Genomic DNA, 16480 nt, shown 5'->3' with positions numbered 1-16480 from the left:
AAAGTGATTAATTTAGTTACATATGCTCCTTAAAAGAGTTTTGTTGCTACCTGCAGTTTTCTTGCATTTGTGAGAGAGAGAGAGAGAGAGAGAGAGAGAGAGAGAGAGAGATCACAGTCATTGTCCATCCGCCTGATAAAGTTACATCCTGTAGCAGAAGTACAGTAATGTCTGGGACAAGGGCTATGTGCTGATTTAGTTGTTAAAGCGCTGCTCTTTGTTACACACCTCTGACAGAGAAAGGAGATGGAATAAAGAGGTAGAGAGAGACACACTGATCTAAGTCCCTCTCAGGGTTTTTATGGCCTGTGTGTGTGTGTGTGTGTGCGTGTGCGTGTGCGTGTGCGTGTGCGTGTGTGTGTGTGTGTCAGCACTGGAACGAGAGCTGGGATGTGTTCTTACCTAAAGTGGTAAATAATCTGCACTTAGGGTAGGGCTAATTCATTACAGCTTTAATTATCTTGTAATCTAGTCAACAGTTGGCACAAAGGAGGTTTTGTTTGGCTAAAATAAATAGTTTTAACAATAGAGTTTTAACCAAAAGTCAGCAATCCACCACTAACACAGACTCTGACAAACGGATTACAGGCATTAATAATGATATCACGTAGGTCATGAGTTCATCTTAAGACTTCTCATCTGAACACATCTGATTTTTGATGATGAATGTATTCAAGGGAAATTCACAATACGATACTGTCATGATACGCTGCCCAGAATAACAATGGTATCACCATACAGCAATCCGCAAAACAAAACAGTCATATATGATACAATGGGCCTAATGCAGCAACATTCTCTTAAATTACTTTTCTGTCAAGAGAAAAAATAAGAGAAGTCAACTCCAGATGCACCAAACGTTCTTACCATCCAGATCTGCTCTAACCCAAGTGTGCTGAATGAGGAATCCCACCTGGTCGTAAATTGGAGGTGCGTGGCTGATTGTTTGTTCTTAGCATACGTAATGCCCACTAAACACCATATAAGGGCAGATGTTGTTCCGTGTGCAAATAGCCGACACTGGCACAGCGCTTGGAGAGATGCCCCCAAAAAAGCGTAGTAAGAAGAAGAAGAATGTCAGCAGCAGTGAAATTGAAGTATTGTTAAATCAAATAAAACTGAATTCTACTTTAAAAAGATGACTTAGCCAAAACAAAAGGATCTCCAAAAGTTACTGACGGGGAGAAGATAATAATTAAACAACGAAACAAAAATTCCGAAATGTTAAAAACAAAACAGCAAAGCATGAGTCATGAAAAAGAGACAACAACAAAAAAGTGTCACTTTTGAATATTTAGTTCAAAAGAAACATCTGCTGTCTCAGTAGTCAATAAAACAATAAAAAGGGTTATTCTAATGTCGGTGGTGTTTGAAGCCTGAATCACTGTGAAATGGCTGTATTCATGAGAGTTTAGTTCAGGTAACAATAGTCATCACACTCATCGTCCTTATTATCATTCTAACCATTTCTGCTGTGAGTGATCATGTAATGGTGCCTGTCATCAGAGGCTAAAGCTCATTTACTCTCATTGTTCCTTTCTGGAAGGAGACGGTGGAGATTATAGCAGAGGTGAGTCGACAAGGGGCTTCCTCTTTTCTGTCTCTATTACAAACCATCAGCAGCACTACTCAGCAACACAAAGCCTCACTGAGACTGAGGAGCTCTTGTCCTGAAATAAAAACAAACATACACACATTCCTGTGGGTCTAACATTACCAGGACCTCCATTAGGGATCCAGGATCTAAACTCAACAACATTACAGTATAATCACACACCAAAATGGCCTGCAAAGAGCCTTAAAAATCTGAAGACAAGTGTACTGAAGCCATAACTTTACCAAAACATTAACTTGCTGGGTTCAGTTGGTTCCAACTAAGGAGTCGAGTTGGGGTTCAAGTGGAGTGACAGCTTTGCTGAATGACGGCTGTCCTACAATATATTTAGTCAATAAAAACGTCACTTTATTCACTCTCAATAACCAATTGCAAGTTTAAAACGGCGTCTTTCTTGAGTCTCACCCAGTGGGTAAAAAAAGGCCAAATTGGGAGCATAATTGTGCTTTAATATAATAACTCAAACCTCAACTCCGACTTGGTGTAAATGTCCTATCAAATAAGGGTAAATACTATGTCCAAAGGAAACTCAAACAAACAAAAGGCAGGGGTCCTGGCAGTAGATTCATACAGGGCATGGGTCAGGGGATAATATTTTTCGGTGTGTTTCAAACTGCACACTTAGGCCTGTCACGATAACAAATTTTGCTGGACGATAAATTGTCCTAGAAATTATTGCGATAAACGATAATATTGTCGCTTTGAGACCATTTTTCAACTAATATAATGATAATGGCAACAGTAACTGACCGTCGCGCGACAAACACTTGGTGAGTTAAAGTTTTTTGCCGGGGACAGACGCTGTTTTTCAGGCAGAAATGTGACGAAGAGTCGGTCAGACCGACAGGCTGACAGACACTTCTCCACGAATAACTGCGGTATTTTTTTCCTCACATAAGTTGCCAAAGACACGACCAGTTACTACGTTCCTGTTGTTTGGTCCTGTAACGTTGCTTTGTGGGACATTTATTTTTATTTTGTTGACTGAAGGGTCTGTAGAGTTATCAGACACCAACACCATCAGATCGACACGCCCTCGCTCCGCGCCGCCGGCTCGGTTTGCCTCTGATACTACCTCCGGAGGCGCAGCGAAATTTCACCCCTCACCGCATCTGAAACTTTCACACAAAGGCGGATGCGGAGAATTGGCGCAGTATCCCCGCATGCAAACGGCTGCTTGAATGGGGCTAGTGACTGACAAGAGGGTTCTAGTGAGAGACATGAGGAAAACAAACAAGCATGCAAATAGAAATTATCGAGGCCGGCAAAATTATCGAGCTCATTTTAATTTATCGTATGATTAATTGATTTATTGATTATCGTGACAGGCCTACGCACACTAAAAGCAGTATGTGACGGCACACCTGCCTGTGCTGCTCTGCAGTTTTGGGTCGTCAGACCAACTTGAGAAAAGGAGCAAAAGGGCAGTTGTGTGTAGATGGTTACCCCAGATTTGTGGAGATTTGTCAGAGGTTTGTAACAGTTTCATCACTGAGTGTGGTGTTTGTCATTGTGTACCGTTACCACGGAGCCATGAGAAGCATTGACATTTTGGCACGTTACCTCAAGAACCATGGTTTGTTCGGTAAACTGGTTGTAATGCAGTTTAAGCAGGTCTTTTCCCTTGCATATATAGGCTGGATAAATGTTACTATGATTTTGTACAAATGCAAACAAAGTTATTGTCACTGTTGTACAACCATCAGAATAGACTTACTGTAATGTAGATTATATGATTTGTCACTTTTAGGACAACAGTGGGTTTCTGCTCATTGCACTTTTTATTTACCTTGCATCTAGACCAGGGAGCAAGGATATGGATGGATTCAAAATGCAAACAATCTGTTGCTCTTGAAAACAAATAATTTAGTCTTTTCTCCTTTTACAAATGCAGGTCCACTTTAAACTAGGCGAGACTAGAGTAATTTGGAGTTGCAAGCAGCATCTAGTGCTACCGAGCTGAATCAAGTGTATTACCATTTCCATATATCTTAAACGGGCTGCTCACAGGCTGTACTCTCTTGCTGGGTGGCTTTCTCACCCATCATGGCCTCCGCACCTTAGTTTACTTTAGGTTCACATATATTACAACACACATACGAACTTTCATTCATTCATGCATTCTACATGACTCACAACTGACTCCAAATCTCCACATCCCATCTTGTTTTTCTATTCATTAAAAACATTTATTTGGCTCTTGACACTCTTGTGTTTATGTGGATTTATTATCACATACACACATATCATCTGTTTAATTATACATATCATGAAGAATCATGTTCGACTATCTTTATTGCATGCAGATTTTTAATCAGTTTTAATTTGTATTATGCTTGATGTATAATACAGTTATGTTTACCAGTCTCAACAACATCAGCTGATAATGTTTTCACCTTGAGAGTCTGTGTGCATGTGTCATCATGAGAGAACCTGGTTCTGGAGTCACCTATTGTAGTGGGAACTACCACCAAAGTGGTTATGAGTATTTGGCTAACAGTAAGTGTTTATATGTCTGTCTGCCTGTCTGTCTGTCTGTGGACAGATTTTGTCAGGAAACTTTGGGTGTGTAGTTGAGATCAAAATGAAGGCCAAGTTAAAAGATGGGTGGTCTGACCCATGAGCACTTCTCTATAATAATAAACTAATACTGACCACTAAGTAGTCATGGATTGGAGCGTGAACATGTTCACGGCGTTGCTGCTGGTGTGATCCCATTACAAGATAATCTCGAGTTATTTCCTATTAAAGTTGATTACTCTGTATCTGGTACTGTAAATGTAACCTCTACTCGAGTGAACTTTGGTGCTTACCAATGCACCATAAAAGTAACAGAAGAGATGGAGAAGGTCAGCTTGGAGTTTGAGATTGCAAGTAAAGTATAACATTGGATAAGTCTTAAAGTAAGAGTGAAACACTGGAAACAAAGCTGCCTCTGAGGGAAGCCGTTTTTTAAAGGAAAGAACGAGTTGGGCCAGTAAGAACACTACAAAAGGTTTAAAATTTGTAACAGGTTAGGCAAGATAGCAGGGAGACAGCCTGGTCAGAGAAAGCATCACGATGAGCACATTATGTACCAACCTTTGTTTTGTGTACCATGCTCTGAGCATTATTGAAAGTGTGGACAAACTGTTTTTTGTTTCACTCCTCCTTGTCAGCGTGAATTTGCAGAATTTGCACAGCAACGTTGCGCAACAAGCCAGGTAGCAATAGGGTCATTCTATGCCAACTCATCCAAAATCCACAACTTTTCCCAGTTCACATCATAGATTAAAAAAAAAAGCTGTTAAATTCAGCTGTACTCCAAATACTTTTAGTTATACATTTTTGAAGTTTGGCCCTCTGAGCTAAATATCAGCATTTTTGTAATTCTGTGTATGTGTATTCTGAACCTCACCAACTGCTTATTTTTCACTGGTTTGGGTTGAAATTTGTCCTGAACATCCAAGAGACGCTAAGGATAATTTACAACATGTATTCATTAAAATAGTTGTTGCTGAATGATTACAGTCAGTATTACAAATTAATAACAGGAAGTCATTTGATATCAGAATGAAGAATATGTCATTTTCAAAAATTCATATCTCCGTTAGTTTTCACTTTCTTGTGACAAAATTTTGACTGTGTGTAGTATTAATGTAGGTCTGTCACATCTAGAAGTTACTTGGTCCTAGGATTGGGCCGATGAATCGTCCATCACCGATGGCTGACAGCCATGGACTACTAATCCCAGACCATCGTAACATCGTGATTTAAAAGGCTCCCCACCAGAGAGCACAATTAAGAGGCGTGTCCCCTCAGAGTTGCCGTAGGGCAAGAGTTGTTGTTGTTTGTGATATGTGGGGAGAGGAAATTAAAAGAAGTATGTAGCTGCTCAGTGCACTAACATTACGTCTCCATGTCCCGTTTATTATTTTCTTATTAAACCAGCTCAGAACCCAAGACACTCGGTTAAATTTGTGGCAGCAGCGTTTCTTTTCCCACTGGCTGCTGTTTCTCTCAGTCGTATTGTTTTTATACACAGTTTTCTTAGCTTAGCTTCCTTGGCTACTCGGCCAATGTTGTTTTATGCATATGAGGCTGAACAAAGTTAAGGACGTGGTGCAGAGACAAGGAAGCTTTTAAGCCTGGCACAGGGATGTATGTGGGTCGTAACGGGACGTTTCCTCTGCTGTGTGACAGTTGGAGATTCATGTCAGAGCAACGGTGGGAAACAGCGGCGGCTACAGTGGTGAGCTAATACACAACTGCTGCCTGAGGACAACACTGAGGGGACACTCTGCTCAAATTCATAAACAACGATGTCATCGTCCATCACGATGTTTCACTGTAGACAATTGTCATATGCCAATTCAGCCGACATCACCCAACCCTACTTGGTCCTGCTTAAAAAAACTGAGTGCCACAGGTCTTGTTAAATATAGCCTCAGAGCTGAAAAACCCACTTTGAGTTATTTTGACTGTAGATTTTCCCAAAAAGGATTATTTTAATTTCCTTGAAGCTTTTGTTAGTTAAAGTAATAATATTTATTGCATATATTTACAAAATTTAAGATGTTATATCACTCCTTCATTGTTTATAATTTTCTGAAATTAGCTTTTTTTTTTTTTACTTTTCACTGGCTGTAACATCACATTCAGTGGTTTTATTTCATCAGTAGATATTTGTACTACATTGACTTCAAGGTTATATATCTATCTGATACCTGTTGAGCCTGATTTTTTTCACATAATAACAAAATAGCTTAAATGTAGGTCAGAGGGCCAAACTTCAATGATTCATAACTTAATAAGTGTTTGAAGTACAGCTACAGTTTGAATACATTTTATAGCTTCAACATTCATTTTTTCAAGAAAATCCATGACATGAACTGGGAGGGCCGAGGTGAGTTGGTATGGAATGACCCAATAATTATCATAGCATTGAACAGTAGCCATACCATGGCCCAGACACTGACCTGGACCAGCCTCCAGGACTCTGCAATAATGGCCGCCTGAACTCTATTGAGAGCAAAGCCATCGATTTCTTTCTTCAAACAGACGGGCGCCTGGCCAACCTGGATGAAGAGAAATCAGTCATATCAAGAATGGCAATAGCTCCAAAAAGACAACACTCATGATTCTACACTTGACGTAAAATATCTACTTTTTTTACATTACTGCCAACCTTACACACCCTGGTTTTAAACTGATTTGCTTCCTTCCAGGAAGACATGAAAGTCAGCTTGCAGGGACTCGCAAGGCTTTGAAACTTGCTCGAAATATGTAATCCTTCACAGTGACGTGTTTATTGCAGTAATTTTCTCTCATAGGTGTGTTATAATTGTTTGGTGATCCAGGGACTAGTGACACACTCATCCCAGATCTGAGAAACCTGTAAATGGATTCACAGACAGTGGTGTTACATAATTAAACCTAGAATACTTAACTGTGAAAAAGGTTTGCGAGCTAGAAGTCACTAAACATAACATATTAGTCTACTTCTTGGCTTCCTGTCATTCACTTTTATTTGACTCTCTGACACCCAGGAGGTGACAGCCCAGGATTATGTAATCTGGGACCTTTACCTTGGTCATTAATGCATGGGTGGTGTCCATAACGGTTGCTGCTGTCTCTGGGTGAGGTACCAGCTCCACCAGTTTGACATAGTAGGGTGGGTTTACCTGTAATCACAGGGAAATTACAAATCACACAGTGGGTACTTCACTGACATAGAAGAGCCTTACCTGAATTACGTCTCCTAAGTTAATCGCCACATGTCTGTAAAATGTTTGATAGCTGGTATGTCTGGGGGGTTACTGCACTCAGTTTTCTAAGACTTAACGGACAAACCAAACACTGACTCTATACAGAGTCTTTCATGTTTGTAGCGTTTTTAGCAGCCACAGTTGCAATCTGAAACCAAACTGCTCAGTGCCACTAAAGCCTACACACTGAACCTTTAAGTAAAGTGTATAGTAATTAAGTTATTACATTTTGTAATGTGCTATTGAATTTTTAGACTGAATCAAAAGTTCCCCACACAACACTATAGTGTGCTTTCCTATACAACACCTTCACATTACATCTTAATGTGTGGGGCACATTACAACTGTCCTTTAATCACTGCACTGGCTTCCTGCGAGTCAAAGGATAGATTTTAAAATCCTGTTACTATTTGCTTATTTTTGCTTTTGAGTTTGAGTTTCTTCTCTATAACTACATAGTGCCCCTTTAAAGGTATTTTTAGGCCCGTGTGAAGAACTTTGAATTGCCTTGTGTCTGAATGGTTCTATACAAATAAACATGGCTTGCCTTACACTGCCTTTTTGAACTTAAAATGTATCAGTGTCTGCACTACACAAGTTCAACACAAAATTACTATAGAGTACTATATTAATACTACAATACAAAAGTATTTACAGAAAAGAACAGTGGAGTGGACTCGTCAAGTGATAAGTAATCCCTTTTAAGCTCAGTGTTGAGACGTAACTAAACAATTTAACATAATTTTAACTTTGAAGCGTGGCTCATGTCAGATGTTAACACACAGTGCCAGAGAAGAATCTGAGTCACTTAAGACCCACCTAGTATAATAAGCAGAGCACATAACACCAATGTTATCATGTAAATATTAAAGGTCCTATATTGTAGAGTGAAATTTGCTGTCTTTTTTATTATATAGCAGGTCTAGGTGCTATATAAATTTTGTGAAAGTACTTCAATCAGTGTTAAAATGCACACACCCCGTTTTCAGACTTTCCCTTTAAAGCAGCTGTCAGGACTTCTGCAAGGTTGTGATGACACAACTATACAGTCACCGTCCTCAGCAATGACCCCGACACTGCCATGGTTGCTAAAACACCAGCAGCGTTGACGTGAAAACCTCAGGCGGGGCCTGCTCAGGCATGAGTAGACTGTGATGATTTGGACTTTGTGTGTTGTATTTTTCTGTGTTGCGTGCTTTAGCTTTGTTTATGTGTTCTCAGAGGTGCTTTGCAGAGGCTGGGCGTGGCTTCCCTGGATGGCTGGAGCTCCTGCCTCTCACAGACCTGCAGCTCAAGCCTCTTGTACCTCTGCCACCAGCCAAGATCACTCTGTATATCCTCCATGTCTCACTCTGCTGTGCCTCCACCTAAGCCTCAGCTTCCCAACATTGTCTCCCCAGCTACTCCATCCGCTGAGCCACCAGCCTGAGCCTAAGCTTGAGCCTAAGCTTGAGCCTGAGCCATCCTCCACTACCCATCTACCTGAGCAACGTAAATAAATTCCTTATAACCTCTCCCCTGTCTTGGTTTCTGCTTTTGGGTCTGACATACAACTACCTACAAATCTTAACACAGACTAGACTTTTAGTGAATGGGGCCTTAAAGAGACGGGCACTAAAATGGTGAGGTCAGACAGAGGATGAATAGAGGTGCTGCAGAAATGTAATTAAAATATTGAATTAAACAATAAAACATGTAAACATTTTCTAGTTGAAAAATAACAGTATGAACCTGAAAATTAGCATACTATGGGACCATTAACGACTCAAGGTCTGGTTTAGATGGATGATTCATACCCTCATTACATATCGTTTATCTATATATACATATGAATAAATGATGACAATCAAATTAAATTAAAAAATGGCACATATGTTGATTGAAAGTGAATAGGCATCACTTCCATTGTGATAAGGTATGATAAGGCTCTACTTAGTAGTTAGTTAGTACTCAGTTTTCAGAGTCAGCAGATGAAGAGCTGAAACATTTTGCAACTCCCAAAAGAAAAATTCAAAAAGCCACACTGTAAAACCTTCAGGAACAACGGGGACACTGTGAAAGACAGTTGTAAGTTTGTTTGTTGATGAGCATAAAAACAGCTGACTGTAGCGAAGTCAGTCAGTGTGGACATGCTCAGTTCAAGGTTGACAAAGAAAAATTAACTAAAAAACTTTCCCAGTGAAACGGACCACTCTGTTTTAGCTGCGGTTAGAAAGTTTGACGAATCTACCAACCACTTACATGGTAATGGCTTATATCATCTATTCTTTCAGCTTCTAATACAGCAGAAGACAGGCTATATCTCATATACGTTCACTTTTGCAGACTAATGCAGGATAAATCAGGGATTAAAGAAATAAGGGGAGCTTCCATTAGATAAAACAGTAATGTGCTGCATATAAGGGTGGGGCACCTGTTAATATATGGCTGTGGAATTAACTAAACTAAATTCTCCAGGTTGTGTTTTATCAAGGATTGCAGTAAAACTAACCGGATGGGAGACGAGGCAGCGGCTCCTGTTCTGTACTTTAGAGAAGACATTGCTTGGCACCAGGCAGGAGGAGGAGCTGCTCAGGATGACGTCTTTTTCCACAAGACGCTCTATGTCCTGGAAGACGCTCTGCTTGACCTCAAGCTGTTCAAATACAGATTCCTGGAAAAAGGGAACGTGTAGACGCATACACAAAATCATTCATGAGTCATTGAGATACATGTACTATTGCCAATCATTTCATTTTCTCCAACACAGTAAGAAAATATTATCTCTGGCCAAAATCTTTGTGACAAAGTCAGTGATGGAATCAAAATAAGTACATTTACTCATGCACTGTTACTTTGCAGATTGCATTCTGCATCGGAGCCAAAGCAGCACATTTTTAATTTATTTTATCAGTAGATAAAAAAAAACAAAAAAAAAAAACAAAACACTGATTCGGCTGGGGGGGATGTGGGTTGACCCATAGAATGAAACATACATTTAAATATGTGCATAATTTACTTTTACTAGTACTTTTCATACTTAAATACACTTAATATCAGATACTCAAACACTTTCACTCAAGTACTATTCGTATGGGTGACTTTCACTTTTACCAAATTAATATTTGCTGTCTTTTTTTTTACTCAAGTATGACTTTTGGTTACTTTCGACAATACTGCATACAGTACAATATGTTCCTGCTCCCACTTTTCCAGTTTTCATTTGGATATTAAAACAAGAGTCCTTAACATCATAAAGAATAATACAGTCTTCCAATCTAAACCACTTCCAGTGTGCTTCTGAGAGTGTTCTCTGATAAATCAAGCCAAAACTATCAGTATACCACTAAAGGTGGGTGAGAAAATTTGGTTTTTCTTCTATTGTTTGGGTGAAATGACCCTTTTACTTTGTACACTTTGTCATTAATCGGTCTTTCATTAAAGCAAAGATGAAAAAGTTAATCACCGCAACAAAAAATAACACTTATGTTTCTTGGTGAGCATTAACCTACAAACTACTGTAGTTACTGTACTCTGACAAATGTTGAAAGTGATTTTAAAATTAATTTTCAAACCAGATTCAATTAGTTTGTGTTTGTATCTCTTCACTGCAGGCTTTGTTCTATATATTTCTGTTTTGACAGAGTGTTGGAAAGGAGTGGCTGTAAAAAGCGGTAGTGGAGTGTTAATATGCTCTACAGACGACATCCATCAGGTAGAACTGCAATAACTGGCTGAGCAAGCAGCATACCTACTGAATGCAAGCATAATAATGTGAAGTTCCACTCATTAACACTGAATATGTAAGCAGGTTTCTGTTAACACAAAAACACACACACATCTTATGCTATTGTCTCTGTTTAATATGTCTGTAGTTTTATTTATTATTTTAGCAACTTCATGAATTATTTGACTTTTTTAACTGATATTTTGACTGTTGAGCAGATCATATCTCCTCCCCTCCAGCAGGGAAACAGCATGGATATAGAAGAACATCCATGTGGAAACATATTGACAGAACAGAGATGAGGAATATGGGGAGTGCCGGTCGACTATCTAATGGTATGTCCTGTGCTGTTCCCATACATCTAGTATGAGACCAAGAGGCAGGCTAGTATCGATTAATGTCAGTCACGAGTTCGTTGTTCTGTAACTAATCTGACTGAGACAAACTCCTGTACTTCCTCAACTCATCTAGATACGTGATTATAAGAGGATGAAATCATCGGATGGTGACACGCCATCAGGAAACATGGGGATGATGCTGTGAAACGAGAAACTTTGCATTTTTCTATGTATTTCCCTGTTTCTCATAAGTCCTCTTTTGTTCCACTCAGGTTGCGTATTGATTTATTTTGGCCCTACATTGTCTGCTCCAACAGAGTCAGGATGTCACACAAGACATGTTCTTGGCGTAAAAAGTTAATTTTCAGGTACACATGACTGAGCTAGGAGAAGCATGTACCCATTGTTAAGGCTGTGATTGTGCTCTATGCGTGACAAAGACTAGATGAGTGATTTGTTGTTAAAATGTCATGTAATGATTTCAACCGCAGGTCAGCATTTGTCCTGACAACCTTTTCTAAACCTTTTTGTCAAAGGCAAGCCCTGTTTAACAGAGAGTTCATAAAATGACTCGTGAAACGTGGCAATATTTCCAGAATGTTCTGATATATTCAGGTTAGTTAAAAAACATTTAGGTTTGGATTGGAGATGGGCCAAAAGGTAAATCTCTGATGAATAAATAAGTATTAAAAAGCAAGATCACATTACACAAATCTGCCTAAGAGAAGTTAATTTTAATTATAATAAGGACAGGAACAACCCAAGCTAAGTCAAGATGATCATGATTAACAGTCACACGATTTGATATCGCAGTGTTGGTGTTGTTCCTGGAACATAACAACTAATGTTCCTCCAGGACCAACATTGCATCTGACGAGTCATGTTTTTGTAATGTCACAGCTCTGCAACTACGAGGAAAAGAGTGGAAAAATACACACAAGGGAGATGTTATCCTTTGTAACACTTGTTAAACATTGCGAAAGGATCTAGTCTAACCTAAATCATGTTTTTCGAAATGAGCTCTTACCTTTAAAACTGACATTTCTTGGTTCTCACTAAAAATAAGTATTATAGTAAACAGGACAAAACAAAAAGAGACCAACTTTAAAAGTTTTTTTCTTTTTATATCATAAATGCTTGGAATGCTGGTGTTAAACAGACTGAGAAGTGGCCTCGAATCATGTAGAGAACATCTGGTCATACTTCAACAGAAGTAATTCTCAAACTTTTTTAGTCAAGGATCCCTAGGACTGATAAGGTTTTCTCCCAGCATCCCCCATCTGATAATAATTTGGCTTTGAAAAGGTTTTTACTACAGAAATCCAATGAAACCTATGACCAAAATGGTTATACACTCTGTCACAGTGTTTCGTATGGATCAAACTATGGTGAAAATAAATGATTCCCCTTTTTGTTGAGGACTCCTTGGAATCCTTTCAAGGACCCCTGGGGTCTGAGGTATCATAGAATATGTGACATAAATTAACCAATGATAGTGCGCCCCCTTGAGGATAATCAGTTCATTTAAAAATGTCAGAACATAATGAACTGAGGTTACTGCAATCACTCAACATTTGACTGATGGTTCATGACTTAATGTTTGTAATGCATTGATGAACCCATAAATCAAACCGTATAGTGTTCCCATTGTTTCCAACACTATATACATGTGAAAATACCCACAATGCATTGGTTTAGAAGCGCCATGTCTCCAGTTTCATCAAAGTCTGACCACGTCTGGGATACATGTGTAGTGTCAAATGTACCAAATGTGACCAATCTATCGGTAGTTCCGCTTGATGATGTCATGTGTCACCTGCACAAAGAAGGCTCCCTCCAGCGCCTTAGCCATGTCATCGTAACTGCTGAGCAGGGCGAGCTGCTGTGTGGCGGTCAGCTCCCCTCTCAGCATGTGGGCTCCCTCCAGCTCCTCCAGCTGCTTCCTGCACCAACACACCATGAAGGAAGTTAACACTTAAGCACACACATTCTGCAAAGTATGAAACAAATAGTCCTGTATGACATATATTATTACTCTTTTAGTGCACAAGGAATCATCACCAAAGTGTAAATGCAGCAGATTTGAATGGCTCAATAAAAACACTATCTTAATATTAAGATTGCAAATTGAGCCAGATTTTGACATTGTTTGTCTGTGGGTAGACGTCTGAATGCTGTCAGGTTGGTTTGCCAGCCAATATACAAACCACAATAAACCAGGTAGCCCAGAATTGTAGACGACGGTTATCAGATGCGTCAGTGTCATACACACAAAAATGAGTTTGTCAAAACAAATATGATGTAAGTAAATTACAGGGCTCAGGAGTAGGGACAGTCCTCACAGCTTGTTCGGCAAAAAGTCACACACAAAGGCAGACTGAAAGACCAGTGCAATGACCCCCTCTACTGTTCACATGGATAACTGAATCTCCTATAGTCTGAACAGTGTAAACACCAGAGGCAGCTGCAGCAGGTGAGCTTTTCACAGCAGGATAAAATGAAGTCATTAATGAGATCCTGGTATGGAGTGTGTTTGTTTTATTTTCAAGGGTTGTAGGTATTCTTTATAATACGTTGTTTTTTCTGACAGTGTTTTTCACAGCAGCTTTCACTAAAAGTCCTTTGTCATTCACCAGCAATGTTTAACTAGCAATGACTAAGCTATGACAGATATTTTAGGCCTGAGCATGTGTTTGTCCATGGGGTCCTATAGTAAGAGGAAGTCACTGATCATGCAATGTCCATGTGTCTTTTCTGCAAGCACTGGAGGGAAGAACAGCAACAGTCTAAATGTCTTGTTAATGTTCTCTTCATGTCTTGCAGCCACACAGCCCTGTTGATCAGAAAGCAATAAGATCTGGTGTAAATTATGTAAGAGCATGGCAACATCTAGTAGATGGCACAGCACCATTTCTAATGTGCAACATGACAGTAGCTGATTGTCAAGAGTCATTAAAAGTCACATCAAAACTAGGGATGCACCGATTCAACTTTTTCAGTCCCGATACCGATACCGATGCCTGGGCTTTGTGTATCTGTCGATACCTGATACCGATCCGATACCGTTGTTGAATTAATAATAAACTGTATACCTTCCACCTTACACCTTCCTTCCACCATGTAGAAGAGATGAAAGGCACCAGACTTTCCTAAGTAAACATTACTTTCCTAACTAAGACAAAATAATCAATCAGTTACCAAACATTGTAAACATGATGTGCTGCGACGGAGGGGAAAAAAAAAAACTGGATCGGCCCGTGGATATGTTCCACTTTTTTTCCGATCCCCGATCCAGCTATTTTGTCAATATCGGGGCTGATATCCAATCTTAATATCGGATCGGTGCACCCCTAATCAAAACTGAGTGAACCTGGATTCTTATTTTAGCCCAAGTGGAGAGCTACGACGATTAATCAGTTAAATTGTTAACAATTAAATCAATTGCCAACTATTTTCATCACTGATTAATCGATCTGAGTAAGTTTTAAAAAAAAAAAGTCAAAATTCCAGCTTCTTACGTTTGAAAATTTTCTGGTGTCTTTCCTCTTTGCTCTCTATGACAGTAAACTGAATATCTCTGGGTTGTGGACAAAAAAGACATTTGAGGACGTCATCTTGGACTTTGGGAAACAAAGACCAAATAACTAATCAATTAATCAAGAAAATACAATTAAAATCTAAAGTTGCAGATGTACCATTCAGATAATTTTGCTGAGGCTTGGAGATAATGGCTGTTGCCCAACTTCATCTCTGGAACTCAGTGGCATTTGGCACTTATTTAAATACAAGATAAAGATAGCTGTATTGTGTATTGGGACTGACCTGATCTCTGTGATGGCCTTGGCAGCCTGTCCTGGTTGGTTGTCATAGATCTTCACAGTGTAGCCTCCACTGACAAACACCATAGACCAGGAGCGGCCTATCAGTCCACTGAAATACACACATGTGTGGACATACTTAAATAAAACCCGTCTTACATTATGCTGCAGTATCTCCTTTGCTTTGCCTGTCTGTTTTTGTAATGGCCAGCGGTGTACCCTTCCTTCCCGACACAGGGAGGTCAGTCACACAGCAAAGGCCCTGCAGGTTCTGCTGTGTCAGCGTCAGTTTTGCAAATTCCTGCTGTGGATATTCACTTCAGTGCGTTTTGATCTTCTGTCCTGTGTGTACGTATGTACATACTTTAAGTTACTCTCAAAACTTGTGAAAAAAGGAGTGAATATTTAGCTGTGACGTGTTGTATTTAATTTCTTCTTAATTTCATCTCAGAGGCCTGCCAAGTTCAGCTGGGTGCACAGAAATAATGAACAAGGTACAGAAAACAGGTTAAAGTGTGTGTGTAAACCTTCACAAAGTGGGTTCTAATAGCCTCAATACAACTGCTGAGCTACTTAATAGAGTGGGTTGAGGCAGGTCTGTAGCTAATAGTATATAATAAAACATAACTGAAAGGGAAGCTGCAAAGGTTTCATGGTAAACGACAAGAAATCAGGAAACCCCGACAAAAGATGTAGAGCATGCATTCAGAATAATCTCGTATGGTGACGCAACAGTCACATGAAAGTACATAATGCATAAACACTAAACTCAAATCATGTGCAAAAGAACAGAAGAGTAGAAAAATGCTAATACAGTATCCTTTCACTAAAACAGTTTATAAGTACAGTATGCTAACTTTCATGTAAGTTCAATCATTGCATTCTACAAGTAGCGTTAGCATAAAAGCCTGGGAGCAAACTTTAACACCGTAAGTTTTTCTTGCTCACCTGCCAATCACAGTAATGATCTTCATGTCAGCAGAGCTCGTGTAATGACAAGTTAATAGTCGAACTCTGACAAATGCCGCACTGCTATTATTAAACTGTAGGAGCACCACCCCTCCGAAGTCACGCTGCTAAATGCTAGTACGGTAACCTAGAAGGACCAAAGATCCCAAAAATTACAATACACTGCATTTTCCCCGCCCAAAACAAATCACAAACAAACAACATATCCGCCATTAATCAGCTGCTATTGTTCCAGTTATACATATATTGTTTAAGACAAAAAACGATGACATAGTTTGCGGGAAAAT

General features: G+C 39.5%; 1 protein-coding gene across 1 annotated transcript in view; it reads right to left on the bottom strand.

Moving 5' to 3' along the window:
* The window catches only part of cryl1 (crystallin, lambda 1), a 34093-nt gene extending 17842 nt beyond the window's left edge, over positions 1-16251 (bottom strand). The window contains exons 1-6 of the mRNA XM_073473730.1: positions 16173-16251; positions 15229-15336; positions 13223-13349; positions 9854-10015; positions 7183-7278; positions 6574-6672 (exon numbers count right to left, since the gene is read on the bottom strand). Of these exons, the coding sequence (XP_073329831.1) occupies positions 6574-6672; positions 7183-7278; positions 9854-10015; positions 13223-13349; positions 15229-15336; positions 16173-16198 (618 nt within the window). The 5' untranslated portion in view covers positions 16199-16251. The remainder of the gene's footprint in view (positions 1-6573; positions 6673-7182; positions 7279-9853; positions 10016-13222; positions 13350-15228; positions 15337-16172) is intronic.
* Positions 16252-16480: the final 229 nt, after the last annotated feature.

The sequence above is a fragment of the Pagrus major genome, chromosome 9, assembly GCF_040436345.1.
Source record: "Pagrus major chromosome 9, Pma_NU_1.0".
In the NCBI taxonomy this organism is placed as follows: Eukaryota; Metazoa; Chordata; class Actinopteri; order Spariformes; family Sparidae; genus Pagrus; species Pagrus major.
The sequence above is the reverse complement of the archived record's forward strand: the minus strand, read 5'-3'. Positions and strand labels throughout refer to the sequence as shown.